Below are 26,676 nucleotides of genomic sequence, written 5' to 3'. Positions count from 1 at the left end.
AGCAGTCATCCAATAGTTGCGTGCATTGTAAAGCACCTCTGAACACAGGAAGAACAAAAAGAAAATTGCCCTTAACACAGACTCAAGAGTCACCACAGAACAAGCACGTACCTGAATGCAAGCACCAGTTTTCAGTTTGCATAAACTACACACTAAAGCCCATCGACTTGGTGGAATGTGAGACACCTTTGTGATTGGCTCCATCCTTTCAGGGCAAGCAATGCTAACCTGCAAACAAAAAAAAAATCAGTAAGGAAAGTAGTTATTAAAGCAGTAAAAACAAGCTCTCCATCAATATCAGAAGTAGTAATATGACAACACATTCATGTCACTATGAGATGTCGATGTACTTATTTTTCTTAGCAAGGGAGCCTAAAAGATCCCACGTGAAAACGGTATTGTGGAATACTACCTTGTGGCTACAAGTTCCAGTTCTTCAAAATACGAGACATCTACACCATGCCTTATTATGAACCATTTGAGACTGCAGCAAGTGATGCTTAAGCTTACTTCCTTTACATTCTGTTTTGTTTTTTTTCTGTGCCGCTTTAACAGGTCTAATGTAAAAAATACTAAAATAAAAGCTGCTCAGAACAAAACAGAAACACTTACTCACACTTACCTGAAACGTTCCTTTTCTTAAGATCCACAGATCTGCTTCAATAGCTACTCCTGCCAGCTCACAATCTGGGGCAGAACCAGATCTATAAGTCAGCAGACAAGGAAAGCCTTGCTTCCCAGCTCTGCCTCAGCACTGACCGCTCCAATGCAAGAGGAGATTCTAATACACTTTCCTAACTACAGATCGTATCACGTATAATTTGAGAAAGAATACCACAACCTTCTCTTAGTGCAAAGCACCATGTATTCTCTTGTGATGGTTTTCACATACTTAGTCTGGATGATTCTTTTGTCTCTGGTAGACCAAGTTATGGATTTTAATACCAAAAGAAAAACATGCAGATAAGCTCAGGATGCCTTTTCCAGTTCTTTGTTATACTAACATCCACGTATCCATTGTGACAGAAATTTCTCATCTGCCTGTTGTCTATGCTGGGAAACAATGAGCATCCTCCATAATTTAGACATCAAAACAGACACAACTATCTCCATAGTCGTCCTGAGCCACTCCCGACAGGCTTTATCAAAGGGCACGGAACAAAAAGCTAGCCAGCTCCGAATGACCAACATGCAGAACTGGCATATGACAACGGCACATGACAGAAGATTGCAGTGAGGTAACTGTACTGTCCCAAGAATCCCAATCTCCAGAAGCTTGGATTTTGATGCTCACGCAATAAAGAAGCACTCTTTTAACTTAGCAGTTGTGTGCTTCAGAGGGCTACCTGTCCAAAGCAGAAATACAGTGCTGATTCTAGCTAGGAGGATCTCTGTGCTTCCTATGAACAATTCATTGGAACAGAGCAGATCTGTACTTCCAGTGGTGGGATAGGGGCCTCTTCTCAAAGGGGTCAGATCTAAGAATTCAAAGAAAGGAGGTTTCTAGGTCATGCCCTGTGGCACTGTGAGTCCAGAAGAAAGCCGATTCCTTAAGAAAGCAGCTAAGACTGATATTTGAACAGCACTTTTTCCTCCCCCTAGAAAACTAGAAGTGTTATGCTACAGTACATTTAATAGCTCACCTCCATAATAAGACTCTCCTAGGGAAATCAAGGTTATATAAATTAGTTTAACATGTGATAATTAAACTGTTTGACTTTACAAGAGGCAGTAGCCAAGTTAAATTTCCTAGCTTCCCTTTTGGGGTACACCAACAATCACTCAATGCATGTATTAATTTTAAAACCTGCTGCTCATGACTTGGATGGGCATAGTGTTTGCTGCACGAAAACCTGGCTGGATGACAGGGCCCAAAGAGTTGGGGTGAATGGAGTTAAATCCACTTGGTGGCCACTCACAAGTGGTGTTCCCCTGGGCTCAGCGTAGGGGCCAGTTCTGTTTATATCTTCATCAATGATCTGGGTGAGGGGATTGAGTGCTCCCCCTCTGTAAGTTTGCAGATGACACCAAGCCAGGTGCCATCTGCCAGGTGGGAGGTGTTGATCTGCTTGAAGGCAGGAAAGCTCTGCAGCAGAATCTGGACATGTTGGATCAATGTGCAGAAGCCAACTGTGCGAGGTTCAACAGAGCCAAGTGTTGGGTCCTGCACTTAGGTCACAAGTCCATGCAACGCTACAGGCTTGGGGACGAATGGCCAGAAAGCTGCCCAGTTGAAAAGGATGTGGGGGTGCTGGTTGACAGCCAGCTGAACATAAGCCAAGCAGTGTGCCCAGGTGGCCAAGAAAGTCAACAGCATTCTAACATGTAGCAGAAATCGCATGGCAGCAGGACTGCGGAAATAATTGTGCTCCTGTACTTGGCACTGGTGAGGCCACACCTCAATTACTGTGTTCAGTTTTGGGCCCCTCACTACCAGAAGGACATTGAGGTGCTGAAGCATCTCCAAAGAAGGGCTACGAAGCTGGTGAAGGGCTTGGAGAACAAGTCTTATTAGGAGTAGCTGAGGGAACTGGGATTGTTTATCCTGGAGAAGACGACGCTGAGAGGAGACTTTATCACTCTCTGCAGCTCCTTGAAAAGAGGTTGTAGCAAATGTGGATGCTGGTATCATCTCCCAAGTACAAATGACAGGCCAAGAGAAAATGGCGTCAAGTTATGTCAGAGGAAGTTTAAACTAGATATTAGGAAATACTACTTGGCTGAAAGGGTTGTCAAGAATCAGAACAGGCTGTCCAGGGAAGTGATCGAGTCACCATTCTTGGAGATACTTAAAAGACATGCAGATGTAGCATCTGGGGACGTGGCTTAGCGGTGGACTTGGCAGTGTTAGGTTTATGGTTGGACTTGATTTTAAAGGTGTTTTCTAACCTAAACGATTCTATGATCTTGTAATCCCCAAGAATGAAAGGCTTTGCTTCAGCAGACCTCCTCTGTGAGGCAGACTTATCCAAAGACAACAGTGTTAAGCTGATCAAGTTCAAGAGTCATAGTTACTATGCTCAAACTGAGTATTTCTGCTACTCTCTCCTTATCGTCACATTGCTCTAAGGATCATTTAAGTAAGTGGAAAAAGACGCATTTGCAAGAGATTACTTCGTTCATCATTTTCACATTTAAAAACATTGTGCATCAGTTTGTAAATTAATGACATAAACTGACTCAAATAAGGTTAGTATTTGTTATAGCACTTCACCCTCTAATCCTCCAACTGCAAGCCACATCACAGAATCATTATATGGTTTGGGCTGGAAGGGACCTTAAAGATCACCTAGTTCCAACCCCCCCCCGCCATGACACATCTTCTAGAATACACTGCCTCATGGCATGGCATTTCCAGAAGTCTTCATTAGGAAGCTAGTGAGACGCATCAGAGAGGGTCCAGATTTTACCAGACAAGGAGAATAGGTAGGCAACATGAGATGCCCTCATCAGGTAGAGATACCCTCATCAGGTATGAGATGACATTAGGTAGATCTAATCTGTTAAGGCCTTCCTATAAACTGGTAGAAAAGTGACAAATGCCTGAATGGTTCCACAAAACCATGACCAGCACTCTTAAACATCATCAAATGTAGCTTTTTCCTTCCAAAATGAATGAACCTTTCATCAAGCTCAACTTGACTTTGCTCAAAACAGAGCTGCTTACAAGCTGCACAGGCATTTCTGAAACAATATTGTACAAAGATTGACTGTAATTCTCATCCCAGTTACCATTACACTAAGAGCCAAGAACTCCTTTGGTGATCAAGGGATTATATCAACTTGTCAGATTGTCAGTACTACTTTCAAAAAGAAACCACAATCCTCAGCGAATTTTTCTGGAGACTGAGTAGTAATCAGCTTTCCACCATGCTTCCCAGCAGGAGCTGGGAATTGCCAGAGATCTCTTCTCCCTGTCCCTCTCTGCTCTCCCTGCTCCCTCCCCGGAGGGGATTTAAAAGGTTAAGAAACATTTATGTTGGAAATACTGTCCATTCAGCTTGTAACACTGCCTGTTTATATTACCCCACTTTGTAAAAGCACAAAGAGGGCTTACAGAGTCAGGTGCTGTTTATTTATACTGGCCGCCTGCTTCCTGCATGCTTCTGACATTCAGAGAGAGGAGTGAAGGCAAAGCCTGTTTGGACTTCTCTGCTCCTGAGGGATCCACAGGGCGGAGAGGCCAGCCTTCTCATTCCCCAAACTCTCCCATTCCAAGGCAGAAATGATCCATTTGCTCTTACGTGTAGCCATTTTGCTTGTTATTTCTTCACCTTGTATTAGGTTACATTTTGACTGCTGTACTCCAAAGATGTTTTTAGAGTAGAAGGTTGAAGACAATGGGCTGCCGAATCCTCTCCTCTGCAACTGCGATGCACATGAGCTGCTGTTTAGGTTGTCACCTCGCTGTTTCCTCTGCTCACCTGCCACCAGCAGCTACATGAGTACACAGTGATGTGCATCAGTGGCTGGGAAGGGCAGCCTGGTGATGGGAGCACGGCCACTCACAACCGCAGCTAAGGAAAGTCAATTTGATACTTTTCCAGTTGTAGCAAGGGAAAATAACTTTCTGCTTCAGCTAACACTACACTGATTGAGGGAAAGCGTGACTGTAACGGGCTATCTAAGGCAGAGAAGGACCTTGAATTCAAAACAAAACACTCATAAGTTTTCTGGGCTCAGCGTCTCTTTTTTCTTTTAAAGAATGCCTTTCAAGAAAACAATGAAGAGACTACACATTAGTGTAATCTAATCTACTCTTAGATTACACTAACAGACAATAAAGGCAAAAGAATACAAAGATTGAAACCAATGATGAGTATGCTTTGGAAAGTAAAAACTTTCAAACATCCCAATCAGTTAAGGGAGAGCCAAGAAGGCCTTTTGACAGCATTAAATCACAAGGAAGGCAGGGAAGAAAAAAAGTGTTTTCAGACAGTGCTGAATGAGTTAATGAAGTAAAATACCTGGTTTGATTACCTGCAACAATGCTGGCCTATCCTTGGTGACTCAAAGTACCTCTTTGAGCCTCTTACCAAAAGGCACAGACATGCTTAGGGCCCATTCCTCCCTGTATTCTGCCTTGCTCCATTTTATTAGAAGCTCAAGGGGATACTGCAGTGACTTTATTATTCATCTTTTCTTTTGGGCAAGTTCCAGTGGGCTGCTATCTTGGAGAGAAGAAAAATAGGTATATGAGAATACATGTTCTTCCCCTGAAATACACCCAGGTCTTCAAACTCTGGGCCTTTCTGGTTCCCTGCAGCACGTAAGTCTACAGTGCTCCGGACAGGAAATGACGCACTGTTTCAGCAAAGATTCCCAAAGGTTTCTCTGGCTTCTCCAGTGATTGAACTGTTTTGCAAGTGACAATATGAAGGAAATCAAGAGGGTGAATAGATTGAAGACCTATTCCCCTCCCCTCCTGGCAGGTGTCACTCCTTGCTATGCTTTATACACTTGGCATTGGGGTGGAAGGGAGGATGTACCTGAGGCCTGGAGTCTCTGGGCTGTGGGATCAGCTGGATTAGAGCTCTCCTACCTGGATGCTAAACAAGCAGCTTCTCTTCCTTAGCCAGAGGGAAGTGGACAGACAGGAAGGCAGCGTGTGCTCGCTGCCTTGCTGTCACCTGCTTCCCAAACCTGCCGGTTCCCCTTCTGCCAGCAAGAGAACAAAGGCAACAACATGCAGAAAGGACCTCTTAAGAAAACCAGTCTGCTCAGAGGCAGGAGAGCAAGACGCTTAAGAACAGAAGTCAGGAGATCTATATATATTTTTTAATTTTAAAAGAAATCATTTTTTTCCCCGCCTCAACTCCTCTTTGCCTTGAAAGTGGAAGAGACGCCAGGAACTACAAGCAGGCCTGAAAGGAAAAGCACAACTGCAAAGACAACCTCCCAGATACATGCTTGAGACAAAGCTAGGAATTACACACTGCACCTGGTTGCTACGTTAAAAAAAATACCCAGAATCTTAACACCTTCCTCAAAGATTTGCATACATGAGGCCTGGCTGTGCCAGGGACCAGAAGGTTCAGAAAATAAGCCATCCATCCCCCTGATAGTGCTGACAGATCTGGCTACTGCCTTGCATTAAACTACTCCCCATAATGGATCTGTGGATCTCATCAGAAAGAAAACACATAATCCAAGTAAAAAATTAAACACGAACCCCACCTATACATGAGTTAACATTCCAATTCACAGAATTAGGCGATGATAAATTTGATTCAAAATAGAGAAAGTGTAAAGCTTCATTATTGAAACTCTCCATACATGTACTCACAGACATATTAAAGCAGTCCTTACTTATAAAATATAACATAGAAGATTAAAAAGCCTCATCACCCCGCTGTTCATAAAAATTCTAGCTGGAAAAAAACCCTCTCATCTACAAATCACAGAATCCATCCTATACAAATAATAAAAAAAAAGTGACAGTATTTATTCATGCCAATTACACACCTAACTGAGCTTTCAAATCCATCAGAAAATAAGAGGGAGAGTGAAGCTGCAGTTGTACTGTGAACACTAGCTTATATCAGTACCCCTTTCTAGCAGGTCACTCAGACACCATAATGTCATCAAGAAGTAACTGCTGAGTAAATGGAGAGGACAAAGTGATTAATTACTGGAACATATGCTGGACTCTCTCTCAGCCCTCTGAGACTATGCAGACTCATCAGAATAAAGCTCGGTATTAAGGCAGACAGATACCTTAAGTCACGAGAACATAAAAAGGCAGAGGAAGGGACGAAACGGAGGAGAACAGAGAGGAGTCCACGATACAAAAGAAACAGACAGAAATTAAGTTTTACCTCTGGAATCCAGAGAGCACAGCTCACATGTGCCCACTTCGTCCCTGTTCTGGTAGCTTTCATGGCACCTCCTCTTTTGGGACACAGGAGACACTGAGGATGTATTCCCAGGACACAGGTGCGACACAGCCAGCTCCCTTCAGGTACTTTTAAGATTCCATAGCATGCCTTGAAGGAAAACACACATTGAGATCATTGTGCTCACATGATTTCACATATAAGCACTAATATTCACACCAAAGCTTTCAGATACTAAAGGCACAGCTTGGGCTTTTTAATCCTGTTTCAATTTATTTATTTCAAAACCAGCCAAGTGATCAAAGAGATAAGCAGCCTCTAAAGCAAAGGTTTTTTTTTTGCTGGTTTCTTCTTAAAATGCGTGCTGTCCTATTTGTTTATGGTGTAAAACATTACCATTGTGAGTGCATACCACTGGTCTTAAAAAAACTGCTTCTTTGCTTTCAGTGACTTATAAATTTCTGAAGCAAAACCCAGATAGCTCTTTAAATCAGCTTTGCTGTCTAAACCGTTTTTAAAATTGCAATATCCTACCACTAATAACTCTAAATAATTCTATTTAGATGTGAAAGGTTATAAGTTGCTTGACCAAAGACCGTTTCCTGAAACAATAAATTACCTTTGCAGCTACATGTCTGTGGATTTGTTTATTTTAAATATTCATATAACATCGCAACAAAAATTATAGCGTATACTGAAATTATGAGGTGCTGGGATTTATGTCTATTTCCTGAGGATTGCACTTGACTCCTCAGAAAATAAGTCTGAAAATTAAAAACAAAAAGAAAAAAATTTAGTCTGCGTTCCAATTCAAATTTCTAGCAGCTCTTAAAGCCTAACTACACGTGTATCTAGATATATCCTCATGCACAGACATATATATTAAAGCTGAGTGTATCTGAAACCATTGGCCGCTACCAAGTCTAACTCCATTCAACTGCATTAAATAAAAGCTTTATCAAAAAGGTGGGTTTCAGAGGAGATCCCACCATTACCAACACCATCTCTGGGAAGAGAAACACTGAAAGCCTCAACAGAACAGGATCATTAGCTGTAACCAGCCTTCCACATTCTAATCTAGTAGAAACTTTCCATATTTGCCTTCCCAGCCTTCTCATTATAAGATCTCAGTATTCAGTATGACGTGATAACATAAAACACTGCACATTTATGTCAGGCTGGTCGAGAGGGGGACTTCCCTGAATTAGATTCTGCAAGACTGACTAACATAAAACTGCAATTTTGACGCAACAATTGTTGCAAAAACCCAACAGGGGGAGCTGTAATCTACATTTTACCAGTGATTTTTTTTCCCCCTTATGTGGCACATTCATAGCAGCATTCTTTCTATGACTAAAGCAAGAAGTGGCACTACACCTAAGATCACACTGAGGGGGTTCTCAATGGACTGCAACTATTTTTTAATTCAACCCAACTAATGAGTGGAGGAGGCCTAGACCACTAAACCAGTGTTTGAGTGAGCACGAAAAGTCACCATAAAAGGGGAAATCTTTCACATTCTTCCTCCCTCACACCTCTAAACTGCGCGACAACAAACAGAACTGAGGCAACCACAAGTCTACGGGACCATGTGGGATCCACCCAAGAGTACCAAGGGAGCTGGCAGAGGAGCTTGCTAAGACACTCCATCATTTATAAGCAGCCCTGATCATCAGGGGAGGTCCTAGATGACTGGAGGCTTGCCAGGGTGACACCCATCTACAAGAAGGGAACTACAGGCCTGTCAGCCTAACATCAGTACCAGGAAAGATTATGGAGTGGTTCATCTTGAATGCGTTCACCAGGCAAGGAAGTGCAGGCCAACCACGGGTTCAGGCCCAGCCAGCACAGGCTGATGAAGGGCAGATCCTGTTTGACCAACCTGATCTCCTTCTATGACCAGCTGACCAGCCTAGTGGATGAGGGAAAGGCTGTGGATGTTAAATTTACCTTGTCTTCAGTAAAGCCTTTGACACTGTTTGCCACAGCCTTCTCCTAGAGAAGCTGGCAGCCCATAGCTTAGACAGGTGTACTCTTTGCTAGGTAAAAAAAATGGCTGGATGATCGAGCCCAGAAAGTTGTAATGAATGGAGCTAAATCCAGTTGGCAGCCACTCACAGGTGGTGTTTCCCAGGGGTCAGTTTTGGGGCTAGTCTTTAATATCTTAGCCAATGATCTGGATGAGAGGATTGAGCACTTCCTCAGTAAGTCTGCAAACGACACCAAATTGTGCAGAAGTGCTGACCTGCTTGAGGGCAGGAAGGCTCTGCATGTGAAGTGGACAGGCTGGATTGATGGGCCGAGGACAACTGTGTGAGACTGGACAAGGTCAAGTGCTCTGCTTTGCACTTTGTTCACAACAATCCCACGCAACCCTGTAGGCTTAGAAAAGTGTGGCTGGAAAGCTGCCTGGTGGAAAAGGACCTGGGAAAACGTGCTGGTGAGGCTGTACCTCAAATACCGTGTTCAGTTTTGGGCCCCTCAGTACAAGAAAGACGTTGAGGTGCTGGAGCATATCCAGAGGAGGACAATGAGGCTAGTGAAAGGTCTGGAGCACAAGTGTTATGAGGAGCGGCTGAGGGAACTCAGGCTATTTTGCCTGGAGAAGAGGCAGCTGAGGGGACACCTTGCCACTCTCTAAAACTACTTGAAAGGAAGCTGTAGTGACGTGGGTGCTGGTTTCTTCCCCCAAATAACAAATCACAGGATGAGAGGAAATGGCCTCAAGTTGTGCGGGGGGGCAGTTTAGATTAGATATTAGGAAAAATTTCTTTACTGGAAGAGTGATGAAGCATTGAACAGGCTGCCCAGGGAAGTGGTGAAGTCACCATCCCTGGAAGTGTTCAAAACCTGTGTAGATGTGGCGCTTCAGATCATGGTTTAGTAGTCACGGTGGTATTGTGTTGATGGCTAGACTTGATGATTTTAGGAGGCCTTTTCCAAACTCAATGATACCATGAATATACTTGGTGAACCAGTGGTCGATTGAGATTAAAAAATGGGGTTTTTTTGGATTGTTGTTCGGATCTGTTTGGGGCAGATCTGGCGTGGGGAAGGGGCAGTAGCAAGGAGACAGCAGGCCATCAGCTGAAGCTCAGCTGTCAGCAGGCAACCATGAGCCTCCAACTGCAAATTCATCATTACTTTTGAAGAGGCACAAGCAGAGGCTGAAGCAGGCGGCCCAGCTGCTGGCCGCATTTCTGTCACTGGTTGTGTTACTGGCACTGAGGCTCACGTGGCTGCTTCACGCGGTGAATCAAATCAGGAAAGCGGCCAGGCTGGAAGCCAGCCCACTGTGAGCAGGGAGATGACAAGTCCTTTCTCAGCCAGATACGCTTTCCCAGTATTACTTGCAGTCAGTACAAAAATACATTTTTTAAAAAAACCTTCTTGGTCTCTTTTCAATTTACAGCAAAAACTCCTTCCAGAACAGGACACACAGAAGCCACAGGATTCATATTCCTTTTTTGATTGTAAGGATACCCCTGCCTGACTATACTGAGCTCAGTCAGTGTGAAGTCTTGGCTACATCTGAAACGCTTTAAACGTGAGCAACATTGAGACTGAGAGCACAGTTATTGCAGGTGCTTATGCCTTCTAAAAAAGATCAGTCTGTTCAAGTGCCTACATGTGGTTTCAGATGGCTAAATTTGGACAGCCCATGTCTGGCCAATCAACAGTCAGTCAAGGAGGAAAAAACCCAGCTCTAAAACAAATGATCTTTAGATTCTTCACATATAGGCAAGACCATTTCCTGCCCTGTTTATCTTCAAAAGCAGGTTTAATAACAGGGGGGAAATTGTTTACGGTCACAGAGGAAGTACTTGCAAGTCCCAAGAACACACTTCATGTTCCTTTTAGTCTCTACATGTTCACATATTCACCATGCTAGACCACTTAATCTATTCCGCCCGGGTACAAAAACTCAACTTAGTATTGCACATCCCTTTACACTTAGAAAATCATAAAGCCTTCCAGTTAACATTTAGTATCACTTCGAATTCCACAGAATCGCAGAATCATTAAGGATGGAAAAAACCCCTAAGATCACCAAGCCCAACTGTCAGCCCAACACCACCATGTCTACTAAACCATGTCCTGAAGTGCCACGTCTACACTTTTTCTGAACACCTTCAGGGATGGTGACTCCACCACTTCCCCCGGAGTGCACAGTTGCCAAGTTAAACGAAGGAAATGGGAGTCAGCATTTCTGCAGACACTAACCTGATGGACACAGATATTACACTTGTCACAAAACACCATGTCATTCCCATCTTCACTGTCAGGGGACCGGCACACATCACAGATGACATCTTCATCATATTCAATACCCAATCCTTCTTCAGTCTCAATAGCGTGATTCATGTTCTCATGACAATGTCGTTCCAGCACTTCTATTGTCTTTTCCATTGTGTTTTCATCCAGGGGCCCACATCCTGCAGAATAAAGAAGAGAAATTAGAGGGCAGTCAGGTGCCTCTCACTAAGTCCAAGACGCAGGAAGAGAGGACAACTGTCAGCAAGTAAAGTAGCAGACACAGCATCTTCTATCCCATCACACGTACTAAAAACAAAAGTGGAAAATCTATTTCAGTCACTGGCTAATTGTAGCATTATTTTATAAATACAAATAGAACTGCTGGAGTAAAAGTTTAAGTTGTACATAAGAGTGCACCTTGAAGAAAACACTGGAGCACATAGGATAAACGAGTTCTGTAACTGTTCACTGCTCCCATACAATGCTTCCTCTACTTCCACCACTTCAAGAAACATTGGTGACATCCAAAATAACACACAATGTCCTTCCAAACTGACACAAAATGTTCCAAAGACTAACTCCCTAGAATATAAAACTTATCAAGAACACTTAGATCTTATAAAGACACAGAATTTGCCACCAACCAGTATGCTACTGAGCATGATAGTTATGAAAAGTGCTTTTAAAGGTCTGTTGTTTTTTTAAAAAATAAAATAGTAGATAAATACACTGTTGGCAATCCATACTATCTGTTCATTTGAACACTACATATGCTAGATACACTTACCACTAATCAAACTTAGCATAAGGAGAATCACTTAAAAAGAATTTGCTGAGACCCATCCTCAGCTTGCAGCTCTGGACGCACGCTGCATAAGAAACCCTACAACGTTCACAGCTACCAGACATCTCCAAACTGTATCCTCTCAAAATCCTCCGTCAAAAATGCTGCTGCTGCCCATAGTTCACTATCTACTCAGACCTTCAAAGGCTGGGATATTTATGTAACATTCACATTAGATGCTAACATTTTAACTGCTGGACTACACGCAAGAATATGACTACTGATTCTGACTCCCTATTGCAAATGATAAACAGGGAGATGGAAAAAGTAAATGACTGCCAATACAAAGTGCCTTCTGCCATTAAACTTTTCTTTCTGTTGCCCAGATATTTTCTCACTCCATGAATTAAAAGAATTACAGAATCACTCAGGTGGGAAGGGACCTTCAGAGGGCTCCAGCCCAGTCCCTGGCTTCAAGCAGAGTCAACACTGCATCCAGACAAGGTTGTTGCTCAAAAAGTATGTCTAGTCAGATCTTGAAAATCTCCATGGATGGAGATCTGCCCAGCAGAAAAGCTAAGAGCTTCTGCTAATAGCATCCTTGTATGCTTGGGAAGCTTATCTTCGTTTCAACCTCATAGACATGTCCTCTGACACTGGAGCTTAGGCATGAGTCCCCTCCTTCACCACACCAGTCTCCTGACACATCTGCTTGTTTTCCTGAATATCTGGATGGATGTTTCCTGTGCTTGTAAGAAACTACCCTGAAGTCCTGCTCTCTCTCGAGCAGTCCCACTCTTCAAAGAGATGCCTCCCAGGTCCCACCTACCAGTTACGCACATAAGTAAGTTCTGCTCTTCAGAACTCCAGGACCAGAAGGCTACTTTCTTTCCTCATTTCTCTCAGGATATCAGCCACCACTGTTTCATAGCTACTTCAGCCAAGTCTGCTATCAATTATCACATCCCTACAAGTTCTTCCTTGTTTGTGAACAGCAAATTCAGAAGATGACCAATATCTCACTCTCTTGCCCACCTGTCCTGCCTAAAGGACCTAAAATCATCCATGAAAGAATGCCAACCACACAGACTATTCTGCCACAACTCAGTTATTCCAGTGACAATTCCAAGATTATCTTCAATAGCTCACACCTCCTCATAGGCCTCTATACCCAAAACTTGCATGGAAAAAAGAAAGTTTACTTAGCTGATTTTAAATGGGCTAACATGTGTGAAACCTAATTACTCTGTTAAGAGCCCAGCATGCAAGCTTTCCTGAACTCTGAATCCGTAGCAATAATTTGTTCAAGTTCAAGAAATGGAAACATCTGCCTTTCCTACATAGAATTTTTAACTTTTGAAGTCCTATAATTAATTCCACCTGGTGTGGGCTTTTTCTCTCCTGCCTCAGTCTGCAGAAGTTGCACATGATTTTGAACGTGTAGAAGTTTTTAGGCACAATGCGTAAAACATAAAACATTAACTGAAACAAGTAATTATTTTAATCATTTTCACCTCCCATATTTCTTAGCATTTCCATTCCATTCTCACACAGCAACCTTTAAGAGATCTCACACAGCAGACCACTCAAACAGCAGAAATTAACTGCTCGCTTTAAAATCAGAACGTGTTATAACATTACCCATTTCTGTAAGCTCTTCATTTAGCTCCTGAAGCCAAAAGATGTCCATATCATCCAAATCATAGCGACACATAGATTCTGCCAGTTCCAAAATGTTGATGTACCCTGGTTCTGTTGGCTCTTGGCTGGAACAGTGGATGTATTTCCTGGGCCGTGTATACAGTACTTCTTTCACCTTTTCTGCTACAACCCTAGTGTGAAAACAAAAAATAAGAAATGGGAAGTTACAGCTTTTTAAGACCTATTTTGAAAGACGGGAAATATTTGCTGTCAAGTGCAAAGAAACCTAGTGTTTCACAGATTTTAAACTAGCTGGGTAAGTGTAAGGCTGGGGAGACGGGATTCTGTACACATCATTTTTTCAAACAAAATGTACTAAGGTTTGCTACATATACAGAATCCTTTTTAAAAATGTAACCCTGGGTATTTGATTTTCAATTTAACAAATGCTACTAGTGCAATGTTGCAAGTGGTTTTGAAACTCACAGGAAGTATTATGCACAAGAGCCCCTACATTCTTTGTTCTATATTCTTCTTAAAGATAGAAGGAAATCTTACCCAATGATTTCTTGACAATAACAGCTTTTTCAGGAAAGCTTGATTTATTGTACTGCAGCGTGGAGTGGAAGGGAGAGATGGTTGCTCTTCATTTGGCATAAACAGTCTACCCTTATTTTGTAAATGACACTTTATCCAGGTTACAAATGTGTTATATTTGTCACCCAAGAATCATTCTGATGCCAAGCAAAAATGTAAACTGGAAAAAACAGCTGAAAATCATCCAGGAAGCAAGGGGGAAAAACATTGGTGTTTTCAATCTTTCAATTATTTCAAGAGATAAAACTCAGCATTTGGTTAGTAAACTAGCCTATGGGAATGGAAAGACTGACCTTAGGTAGAGAAAGTCAATCTTTCTCTGAACTCAATGCAAGAGGCCCCCGCATGTGAATGGAAGTCAGGCAGATACTGAATGGAACAGTGCCACGTGTGAGCAGCTCTGCATGCTTCCTGGAGCTAACCCTCCACAGGACCAGGAGAAAAGAAAAACTGAGAAATAAGGCAAGAGGAGTAAAGAAGAAGCAGGCAGCAGTCAAGCAGTAACTCACATAATTCCTACTGGACTATGTGGGTTGTCAGTGTTAGCTCAAACAAGGTTCTTCTGCTATTCTTCCTCCCCCTTCACCTTTCTCATTTTTTCCTCTCATTCCCTTGTGAGCTTTTCATTTCTCTGGTCCACCCAAATTTATAGCAATTTTTTCTTCTAATGTAATACTGCTGGTATTAGATGCAATATATTTATTTTTTAATAACCTGGCACCAACAATAGCCTCAGTAGAAATTAAATTATGCTGGGATCAGCACTTTAATGGACAATTAATTTATCTTTGTCTCAAAGACCATGCTGGCAATAACATTTCTATGTTGAAACACACTGTTTCCACCAGAAAGGGCTGCAGGACTATACTGTTATGTTTTCCTAGTCTAAGCACAACGTGAAAGAACGAAAGGTTATTTATATGTCTCCTAAAACTGATATCACTGAAGTTCAATAAAGTTAACCAGCCATCTGGCAAGAGAAGGCAGAAAGGGTTAAAAGCTTTGGCAACAATAACGAGAATTAAATTATATGAACAGGCTAGTCACTTTTTTTTTATCAGGCATCAGTAACTACTGTATGCCTACTGCTCTACGTCATCATGCTTTCCAGTGAAGTCTTTCAAGTAACATGTAAGATTTGGGTTTACTTTTAATTTATTAAACTTGCCATATTCAAATGAGAAACAGTTTTCAATCCATAGCCCCATGTGACTCCAAAAGAAAGACCCCCATTTTAAACTCCCAATGTAGATGCTATAAAACAGAGCACAGACAGAACCAGATCTGGACTTCAGTGCCACAGAAATGTTTTCCAAATCGATATTTGTTTGGTTTAAGAACATGCTCGAAGGCTGCTGCGTTGGAGGTTTAAATACAGTAACACAGAAAAGCTGCCTGCACTTAGACAACCTATATTTGAAAGGCCACCTCCTCTAAGCTGATGTCTTACATACGTGACCTGTGTCCAATCGCCATTACCTGAGAGAAGGCTGTGGAATAGTTTCTGGACTGGCTGGAACTTGAACCCCTTTTTCCCATTCTTGCTTCCACGTGTCCGCAAAGATATAATATTCATCAGGGTTGACATGGTGAGAATCTGGTAGTTTCATGGCACTAATGAGATCCTTGCGGAACACCTGCAAGAAACACCGGGGAAAAGAGTGGCTTGAGAAAGAATGTTGCAGGTAAGGAAGCAGTAGGTTTTTTCCTAATCTACACTGAAACAATTCACACCTTGATAATTTTTTTTTAAAGAGTACTGACACACAAACAAGTCAATTTGAAATTACCTGGATTATTAATTTTCAGTGTATCAGCACAGTATGGCAATAAGTTTACACTAACTCAAAGCCACACTGCTCTCTGAAGACTAATCAGAGGGAAGAAGGCTGTCACAGACAACCAAGGAGAAGGGAAAGGAGGCCTCCATCCAATTTAAGACTCCTCACCGTATCACTTTCAAACATCTCATTTTACTTGCCAGCCTGTACGATCTACATCAACTTAAACACAAGGTGGCACATCCTTTTCTTTTACTCAGTTCATCTTCTTTAAACTGGCACATTCCTCATGGGCTATGAACAGCTGCCATGGTGAAATTGGTGTATACGCACATGTTCACTTAGTAAAACCACTTGAAGTTTTACTGGCCAGGATCCCTGGGATGAGAGATAAACACCTGCCTTTGCTGACAGACAAGACCTATGCTGCTCTGTGCCTGAATTCCAGTGATGCGGGCACAGCGACGCAATCCAGCCTCAGCATCATCCTTTGGCAAACTTAGACAATGAAATGTGCCATCGTGAAATAAAGTAAACCCATCACTGCAAACCTCCAGCCACAACACTCAAGAGGATTAAGTTTTGACAGGCACGCAACAATGATTATCAGTCATCTTAAAGCTTACTTAACGTCAATGTCTGTCAAATACAGGTGCCTACAGTCTAAATAAAGGGCACACATATCCTTTATGTTTTAATCCACTGCTACGCCACACCAGTTTAACATTCATAAAAGCAAAACAGTGACTGTGTCTTGGTGTTAGGGGGAGATCACAAGTAATTAACTGCATTATCATAACGAGAAAACAAATCCTCCAAGGGCAATAAAATGAAACTGAAAATATCCCTGCAATAATCTGTGGCAGGTTGAACTCTCTTCTTTGTAATTCAGTTTTATAGCCAGAGGAGTAATAAAATATCTCAGAGCCAAATATCTTCACGTACCCTTTTCAATTTGACAGCACCAGACCGGTTATGCCTACTGCAAAAATTCTCAGCTGTTCTTGGAAATCATCAAGTAAACATCATTAAAAAAGGCTCTATGCTAAAACCAGGTATTGAAACAAGCTGCTGATGACCTGGAACACTGGTGTTACTTCATCATGTCCTACTACTGCATCTCACGTGGGCTGCTGGGAGAGCAGGCTGACTGAGGGAACTCGGAAACACAAACTCAGGGCTCTCTTATTTGCTACTGATGCATTATCTGTAAAACTCCTCAGGTACTCAACAGGCCTGTACCAAAATCTGAATCACAGAATGGTTTGGATTATAAGGGACCATGAAGGTCATTTAGTCCAACTCCCTGCAGTAAGCAAGGACATCTTCAACAAGATCAGATTGCTCAAAGCCTCATCCAACTTGCCTGTGAATGTTTCCAAGGACAGGGCACTGACACAATACAGAAGTGGAGTGCTTCATATGAAGCCCACTAGTCTTCAATCATTAGATGAAAAATGCTATTTAAAGCATCAGTAGTCTAATTACATTGTTTAGCTGCAAATTCATTTTCTGATCATCCATTACATACATGAACTGTATCATCTCTGGTTTTTATAGGACAAATCCCCTGGAGTATGGACTTCTTTGTGGAGTTTTTTGACCACTGTATAGTAGTGACCACACCATCACTGTGCCACAATATTAAGTTTGCTGCTTCAGTTGTCTAAAATTTACAATAGATGTACCACTGAAGGTCAAAGGTTTAACCAGTATAAATATAACTGTTGAAATCTTAAGAAATCCCAAAACTCCACCAAGACTTCCTAAGACTTGCTTACTTATACTTGTGATAACAGTGCAATAGAGAGCTTCCGTCAGGCGTCTGGAATCATTACAATCTCTAGCTCTCATCATTCTTCCTTTCTTCACATGTGGCCAAGCAAGGTCTTCCAACAGTAAAAAACTCTCAGAGGACAATGTATAAGAACACTTACTCTATATTTCCTTTGTAATGGAAGTAAACTAAAACACCTAGGGAAACCCAAAGAGACCTTTCTGACAAATCAAGTAAATTTCACTTCAGCAGTCAGCCTCAAGGCTATGAACTAAGCCAACTCAACAAAGAGCCCACACAGGCCTTCAGGATTTATATAGCCATCTTTTCCACCTGGTTGTTTCTGTTTTCAAATTAAGCGTCCAAAAAAAGTACCTCCTTTACTAACTGTATCCATAAAGCAACAGCTAATCCACCCCACAGCACAGTCTCCTCTTGGCAAGGACCACCTTCACTTCCACAGTCAGCCCATGAAATGCTGCGGTAACCTTTCAGTCACCCACAAACAGATGTATTTCTTACCATACAGAAAACATAACCCTTCAATTTCATTTTAGTATCACACACACTGAGAAGACCTGAAAAATGAGCATGCCAGGTCTAGCCTAATAAGCATTTCTATCTGGACACACTCCTCCTCAAGAGTATAGAATCATAGAACGATTTGGGTTGGAAGGGAACTTAAAGACCATCCAGTAGGGCGAAAGGGAACTGTAAGCCCAACTGCTTGGTTTTAGCTGCCAAAATTGGCCAGACCAGGGCTAAATCGTGACAACACCTTTGCTGAACATTTCAAAGATCCAATTTGCACCTTTTGTTCATGACCATTACAAACCTAAAGCCATATTAAAAAAAAAAGGGAGAAAAAACAAACAAACAACAAAAAAAAAGTCAAATCCCTTCTCCAATTCCCCTCTGCAAGCAGTGCCATTCCTCATTCACTTTGTCTTGCCCAAATGCACGTGTGAGGGAAAACAGATGGATTGTGTCATCTCTTAAAAATGGAAAGAGAACTGATATTTCTTCTTGTGACACTCAGAGCTTTCAGGTGCTTTGACCACTTGCCTACAAACCCCCAACAAGGGTCAGCCACTTGTCACAGGTGCCTAGGTCACAACTGGGAACCACAGCTCAAAGGTTTAAGTAAATTATAGGTGAACTGCTCTGTTGTTATGATCAAAGCAGGATTTCTGCTGGATTGCATCTAATTGCTTCAGTCTCAAGGCTTCCCCTACGCCCGCCAGGGTCCTGAGCAAGTCAGCAATACACATTTCCACTCATATGCCCACCGCTCAGGGAGTCAGAAGATTCTCTGCTCCAGAAACACTGAGCTATGATTTTTAAAAGGCAGGAGGAAACTACTGTGTTCCATCCAGTCCCCCCACAGGAGTAGATTCTCAGACACCTTTCATGAAAAACAGGGTGGAACCAGGGCCAATATCCTATCTAACCAGAGAAAGCTGAAACAGCAATTATTTTCCTGGATTTTTGGTCATCTTTCACAACCCATCTCAAAGGTCAACTTCAAAATTCCAGGTGCCAAGTAATCAAACTACAGTGGTGACTTTCTGTAAAGTGCTAAGTAAATAACAACAGAGCTATTCATCATGTTTGGGGTCAAATAACCTTCTTTCATTCACCTTTGAAAAACTCTAGTAACTTTTTTATTCTCATAAGCATTGGAGTGACTGCCACTGTAGCTCTCAAGTAGAGCACCCTCAGCAAAACTTATATACACTTATAAAGCAGCAGCTTACACCTAAAGTCATCCCACAAATAATAAACAAAAGCCGAATTGTAATATGACCTATTACAAGTAATACAGCCACATAGTAGCCAGGCATAGTTCAGTGTCTGTATAGATGTTTCATAATAGGTGCAAAAGACTGCCCACTTAGGAAGGAGGAAGCTCTAAGGACAGAATTTGGTGGGCTCATCCTGGAGAGGTAGAGTTTTTCTATTAATACATTGCAATCTGGCTGATCTGAATTAAGACATCTTATTATAGAGGAGCCTGGAGGCTCAAGACTGGGTTGGGTTTTTTTTCCTTGATTCATTTTTTTTGGTAGTGAAGTAAATAAAAAGCAACAAAATTATTTTTAAATGGAAATGAAGCTACAGTTCCAGGCATATACACTGACTAGACCGCGAAATTTCAGATGTTAAAAAAGCTGGGACAGATAGGAGTAAGTGCAGCATCAAATTCATAGTTCTCAAACATCTACACAATTTGGACATGCTCTGCAGTGAAACATTATGTTTGAACCCCTGCTCCCTAAAACTACTTTTATGGATTAGCCAGGTCTCAGGCAAATGAAATATTGTACTCTTCTTCCAAGTAGCCATGAATCATTCTAGCCTCTTTTAAAAGTATGTATAGAAAAAGCCAAGAAATCAGATACTAAATCAACCCTACCTAATACCATGTTTCTGACAGTATCTCACGAGCCAGAAGAATGTGCAAGAACATGTCAAGTTTCCTTCTGCTTGCTAATCAGACATAAGTTTCGAATTTGAGATTCATTGTAACAATCAATTTCTTAAATACTATTAATTTATAAAGATATTGAGAAAAATCTGTACTCATTATCATCTGTCCAATTCCTTTTTTAATCTTGTTTAATTTTCAGTCTCAGCAACTTCCTACAGCAGATGAGCTTCACAGTCTAATTACATCGTGCATGGAAAGTATACCCTTTTAATTGCTACAGATTTCCTAACTTTTGGCCTTAATTCATAGCATGCCCCCAAATCTTTTCTCCCTAATCCTTCCACCACAGGGAGAGGCAGGACTGAAGCTCTAGTTCTGCTGTTTCCAGACCATTCATACTTCACTGTTATGACTGCTCATACATTTCCAAAGGTAAAACAGATCAGCCTTTTCTAAAGCAAGCTTTTCCATTCCCTTATGCATTATGAATTCTCTTGCTAAAAGAGTTCAAATAGCCCGAGATGGTATCTCAAAGCAAAAATAATCATAAAAATAAACAATGAGGTTGTCCCTCTGACTTAAAAAAATAATTCACTATAATTTAATATATCAACTAAACTAAGCAGGCTAAAAAAGCGGCTCATTGAAAAGCATAAGGCACATTTGCCAGAGGCCTTGAGAAGCTGGTACAGATGTCCTAGTTAATTCAGAATTTTCTAAGGTAAGCACACACATAACAGTCTCCTATTCTATTAAGCAAAGCTGTATGATTTAACCATGTTGCCCATTCATTCATAGAACAAAACCAAACACTTTCAAACAGCAAAATGAATCCCATTTTCTGCCAAGAGTCTAAACTTACATGGTGCTCCTCAGGATCAAGACCTATGACTTGTGTAGCAGTTAAATGCCACTAAAAAGTTTCACATAACCGAGTAACCAAAGCAGGCGATTTACTTGTATCAGACAAGCTACATTTCACAAGGTAACACAGCTGTCGCTATCAGCAATGAGGGATTAAAAACTACTATTGCTGTGACACTCAAAATCCTATTTGCGAAGAGAGGTAAAATACTGCTATCTTACATAGGAAGGGTTAAAAAGAAGCACAATGTTAATTTAACTCCTTCACAGTTTTGAGGTGGAGAGAGGACTGAAAAAATACATACAATAAGCTTGAGTGTCATAAAGACCTCTTAGACTCTTTCATAACCCCATTAGTCTAAGGGAAAAGAAACGGTCAGACATTCAGGACGGTCCAGCTAATAGGTTTTCCCTGCAAAAATGATTCCAACTACTCTGTCATCATTTTCTGCTGCAGCTTCTGTGGAGACAGGAAACTACAAAGTACAGGCTTCACGCTGAGCCAGACATCCAAATGCCTCCTACCCTGCTACTCTCACACAGCCAATGTCTCAGCCTTGTGAGCCCCTCCTGTCTAGGTTTAAATCCGTAAGGGGCAATACCATGAATGGCACATGGCCAACATTATCATCAAGGCCTGAAAAACTGTTATGACTTACACTACGGATGTGCCTGTTACCTTACACAATTTACTCATTTAAAGTAAATGCTAAAGCTAATTGGGTAGCAGAATTTTAAAGTCATCATTTCAGTAATTTGTGATAGATTGTAATCCAGGAGGGGAGCACCAAGGAAGAGCTTTTGAAATTACATAAAGAAACACCATGGTCTGAAGACGCATCCTTACAGGCTTGTGTTGTTCTCACCTTCTCCTCCAAGGAGGAGAACAGGGTAAGTAGACCCCACATCCAACCCAGTAACACCCCTTTTGCATCAAGACAAACCCCTGGGCTAAGTCAGGCTCTGGGAAAGGGCTTTGACACTTGCACTCTAACACTACAGCCCTTTGCTACGCAGTAACAACAGACCACCTCACTCCACTGAGGCCATCCTTGCACTCGCCTCTAGTCTGAACCACCTAGGAGGAAATCCAAGGCAGAGCAGTCTTCAATTGCAGCCACTTGTCAGTTTTTATAGGCAGCCAGAGGACCATAGAACATACAGACAAGTCCTGTGAAGCAACTGACAGATACACTAAATCGCTTGTTGGTCATGGTACCAAAACCGAGCTTTTATTTGGAGAGAGAACTCGGGTAGCTGGGTTGGGCTGGTAATGGTTGAGGAAGTGGAAAAAAGCCTATGTATTTAAAAACAATTTAATTGAGAAAGCCAGTCTTACTGGCATGAAAGAAAAAAATTAATGTATGAAGACCACGAGCAAAAATATTCCCGAACAACTATTTATAGCTTTGACCTTTTAGATTTTCTGCATCAATAACTCGAGAAACAGTCTGCTGCCTGGCAAGCAGAGGTGAATGAAAGGAGAGCAATGCCAACTTGTTAAATAGAGCCCTTGCTAAATGGATGCCGTCAGCCTGAAATTTTAGATTTCTAACTAATAGATACTAGATAATTTCTACTACAAAAAAACCTCATGGAATTACATGATGATTTTCGGAAGGGTGTGCAGTGGGGTCTCTTTTCAGTCTTTGCTTTACACCCTTGTTACAACTTGGTGCATAAATAATCAATTTCAATGCTCTGCTGACAACAGCATTTCTTCTAACACATTCTCCAGCATATGCTTTCTAAGGGGTTGGAAAGAGTGCTTGCTTCTAGCAGAAGGGGAGGCAAAACCAGAGGGACAGTCAAGAGTCTTAGGTAAAAGTGGTAGGGACTATCACTGTCACTTTCCCTTTCCTTCATTTTTCCAGAGGACTTTATCTTTTTTCACATTACTTTTAAATATTGTACTTGGGATACAATATGTCCTGTTCAGGAGAAGTAAGGTTTCAGACTTCCTTCTTGATTTTTTCCCTCCTTTCTTTTTTTCCAGGAGGAGGATCTTAAATGAAAGATGACAAAAAGATGCCAGTATTAGTGGAAGGATGCTGTCACGAAATACAATTCTCTAATTCCAAGTGTATCTTCCAGATTTTGTTCTTCCAAGTTTCACATTTTCAAGCACCAAAATGGCTCAAGATTTTGTCTTGGAACAGGTAGAAAACAGCAAAGAGGATCTCAAGAGAAGGAACTGAAATCACTGCTTATTTGAATTCCTAGAAGTTACATAAACAGAATGCTTGCATACTATACAGATGGACCACATCTTCATAATCATTGTTTATAATGTACACGTGCACATAAAGACAGCGTGGAGGAAAGACAAAGAAAACAGTAATAGGACAACCCCTAAGCAGAAGGGACACAAGAAGAGAGCTGGATGGCTCAGTAGAAAGAAGGAATTGGTAAGGGACTAGCACTCAGGTGTATTTGAAACATCAACAAGTCTGGCAGTACATGTGTTTTAGCTCCCATCTGCCCAGCTTGGCTAGCAACAAAGCTATTGCCCAGGCAAACATAACCAAAAATTACAAGACCTCATAGCCACAAGACACTTTTAAGATTGAAATTCTTACAGAACCATCACCCTCAAACCAACATTTTAAAGGCAAAAACCACAGTAAGCTTTTCCTGACCTTCTGGGTGGCTGCAAACAAAACACTATGTAGATAGTTCTGGCCAGTCTTGCTTTTTATTGAAATATTCACCCAAGATTCTGTTTTAGAAATCAATCAGTGAGTTTTCTTCAATTAACTTGTGATAAAAATTAAGCTTCCAAAGAAAGGACATGTTCTCTAACATTTACCTTGTTCTTACGAAACCAAACTCCTCCAGTCAGCAGCATTTAAAAAAGAAGCATGAAGTATGTTTGCTGAATAGCTTTTGCTGTACGAGCACAATCTATACAGTTTTTGCAACCTCTCACAGTAGTTTCCAGGCAGGTAAAAAGCTGCTGTTAGAGTACACAAAATGACTTCTGGAACATAACTCTCAGCTTTAAATTCTAGAAAAGCAAAGTGTGTTTTCTCAGTCTTTTTCAGTAACCTTAGGAATCAACAGTCATACTAGCACACCGAAGGACTTATTTGGAGGGAATGTGATAGCAAGGAAAGGGAATTAGCTACCAGAAACACTGCTCTCATTTGCAGTTATTATCCTATTACAGCCCCTGAGAAAGCAAGAACCAAATCTGGAAAAAGCAGGGCCCAAAAGGGCTACCAGTGGAATGGCTGACGGAATGGATTTGAGCACTGGATTGTGCATAAATGCCTATTTATTCAGTTGGTGAATACAGATCCAGGGACAGTGGCAAGAGATGCAGAGGCCCTAAACACGTGTGGATGGCAGTATGAAAAAGCGTTATTAAAGGTAAAAAGCAGAGAGTGAGAAAGTGGCAGAATTTGAGTAAGCACTGTTCATACATCTTGCCTACTTAAGTGTCCCACTGTTCTACCCTAAAGCAGAAAGTATCCTTCCCATATGCACACACACGAACCACTTCTTTCTGTGGAATGCTCTCAAATCATGAGACCATCCAGCTTTTTCAATTTGAAAATGCGACTAAATTTCAGGGGAAGAAAGAACTACATTTTATTGTCTGCAAATGCCATAAGTCATTTTGGGACATCTGTCACCAGAGCTCCTGTAACACTCGCACAGCGGGGAAAGCACGGTTTCATGGAGAATTTGACAGGTGACAAAAGGACTCACTAGTTCAAAGCTCACGATTTCAAGGCTGAGAAACATGAAAAACTACATGACAAAAAAACTACCAAAGACCAATCTTTAACCTCGGTTCTTACCTCAGCAGGTTTCTTTTGTTCATTTGCTGGTGTTTTTGACTTGCTCCTGTATTTCGAACAAGAAGAAAAGGAAGTGGAAGGACCTGTTTAAAAAAAAAAGAAAAAAAGAAAAAAAGGACCATTATTGGTCGTTTCAATTCATTTAATTTTTCAGTAAAAAACAAAGCATTCCAATCTTTTGGATTATCATAATTTTTTGACAAGGCATCAGCAAAAAACTCTTAAGCAGTTTGTGGGCCTGATTACAGCTCCTCCCGTTCCACTCATTCTTTGTAAGGCCACAGCACATTCTATGGGTACACTCTGCTCTGCCCAAAACAAGCATGAGTAAACAGAAACAAGCAGGCAGACCACTTTCCTTAATTTCCTGTCTAACAAAGTGGAAGGAGGAGCAAAACCAAGGACAGAGTTTCCAAGTGCTAAAAAAAACACAAATGAAGAAGCAATGATACTAACGCATGCTGACAAGAGATACAAAAAAATCAGTGTGATGTCTAGATGTTTCTGGGCACAATGTTATTTCCTAGAATCACTGAATCATAGAATGGTTTGTACTGGAAGGGACCTTAGAGATCACCCAGTTCCAATCCCCCTTCCCATGGCAGGGACACCTTCCACTAGATTAGGTTGCTGTTTCAGTACAGGCTATGCTGATGACTCACAATGAATATGACAGTGGATCATCATTATGTACACAGTGTTCAGACATGCAAATGTTTATAAGAAACAAAAAAGACCCTGCTGTACAAGGGGATGGTTTGGATAAAACAGGAAGATGCAACCTCAGGCAGATGTGTGCCAAGGAACGTTTAAAAATATATCTTTACTAAATTGTATAAAAGACCAAAGCAAAATAGATCAAGAACCAGTAGAAGATAAAGTAACAACCAACATACTGGTTAAAACTCTATCTTATATATAAATTTAACATATCACTACTCAAACAGCTCGCCACCCCCAGTAATTTTAAAGTTGAGGCTCTGCACAACCAGACACAACGGGAGTTCTTTCAAAAAAAAACAAACCAGAACCAAAACAAATACAAAATAGGACCCCAAACAGCAAAAAATTCTCTTGAACTGCAGATTTCCTTTTCCCAACTCTGAAAGGGAAAGATATACGAGTTTCTCTTTCAAAATTGTAAGTAGTCTCAAAACCCCTTCCCGGTTTACATGATCTTTCGCCTCATTTTTCTCCTGTAACAGGATTCAGAACACCAAAGACCACAGAATGGAAAAAGAAATCAAGCAAGAAACTTTTTTTTTTTAATTATAAGAGGTGAAACCGTTTGCCCTCAAACCACAGAAGGAAACCACAAGGGGGTGATAGACCAAAGAAAAACTAGTAGGTACTACTTACTCTCATTGTCTGAACTGTCACTGGTGCTTAGATGCCTGTGGCGTTTCATCCTGACGCATCCTAAATAAAAAAAAAAGTTGATGGCAATCATTCTACCAGAAAATCACCGGCTGCTGGCTGACGCCAAGCTCTTTGCACTACAGGCAAAGCTCCTCTGAAGAGCTTTCAGACACAGAAATAATCCCAGTTCAGCCACTATGTTTTATTTCTGCAAGCAACTATTAGACCACAGTATTATTTGTGAAACTGAGCACGCTCAAAGCCAACGTGCCTCTGCTGGGCAGAGCATGCTTTCAATTTTGCAGAAAGGAGTGCAACCTGCCAGCTGATTCCCGGCAGGGCGTGAGCAGCACTCTGCTCTCGGAGGAGACTCAATGTCCCATCTGTTCAGCCAGAGGAAGAGTTGCCATGGTGGCAGTCGCTAGCTGAGAGATGGGTGGAGGCCAGAAAATAAGGTGGATACACAGCAAGGCAAGGATTTAGAAATATAACTCAACTTTAAAAAACAAGGGTGGCAATGCAAAGACATCCACGCAAAACAAA

The 26,676-nt window shown here is 41.5% G+C and overlaps 1 protein-coding gene across 4 annotated transcripts in view; it reads right to left on the bottom strand.

Annotated features, from left to right (window-relative positions):
* JADE3 (jade family PHD finger 3) overlaps positions 1–26,676 on the bottom strand; it is a 71,161-nt gene that overhangs the window by 10,305 nt on the left and 34,180 nt on the right. For all 4 annotated transcript variants that reach the window (XM_054088136.1, XM_054088153.1, XM_054088130.1 and 1 more), the window contains 7 exons: positions 26,134–26,193; positions 24,775–24,857; positions 15,595–15,752; positions 13,519–13,709; positions 11,061–11,272; positions 6,819–6,986; positions 112–228 (listed from right to left, as the gene is read on the bottom strand). In XM_054088136.1, coding sequence (XP_053944111.1) covers positions 112–228; positions 6,819–6,986; positions 11,061–11,272; positions 13,519–13,709; positions 15,595–15,752; positions 24,775–24,857; positions 26,134–26,182 — 978 coding nt within the window. In that variant the 5' untranslated portion in view covers positions 26,183–26,193. The remainder of the gene's footprint in view (positions 1–111; positions 229–6,818; positions 6,987–11,060; positions 11,273–13,518; positions 13,710–15,594; positions 15,753–24,774; positions 24,858–26,133; positions 26,194–26,676) is intronic.

Source organism: Cuculus canorus, chromosome 1 (assembly GCF_017976375.1).
Source record: "Cuculus canorus isolate bCucCan1 chromosome 1, bCucCan1.pri, whole genome shotgun sequence".
Classification (NCBI taxonomy): Eukaryota; Metazoa; Chordata; class Aves; order Cuculiformes; family Cuculidae; genus Cuculus; species Cuculus canorus.
Note: the sequence above shows the minus strand (reverse complement) of the source record. Positions and strands in the feature narration are given on the sequence as shown.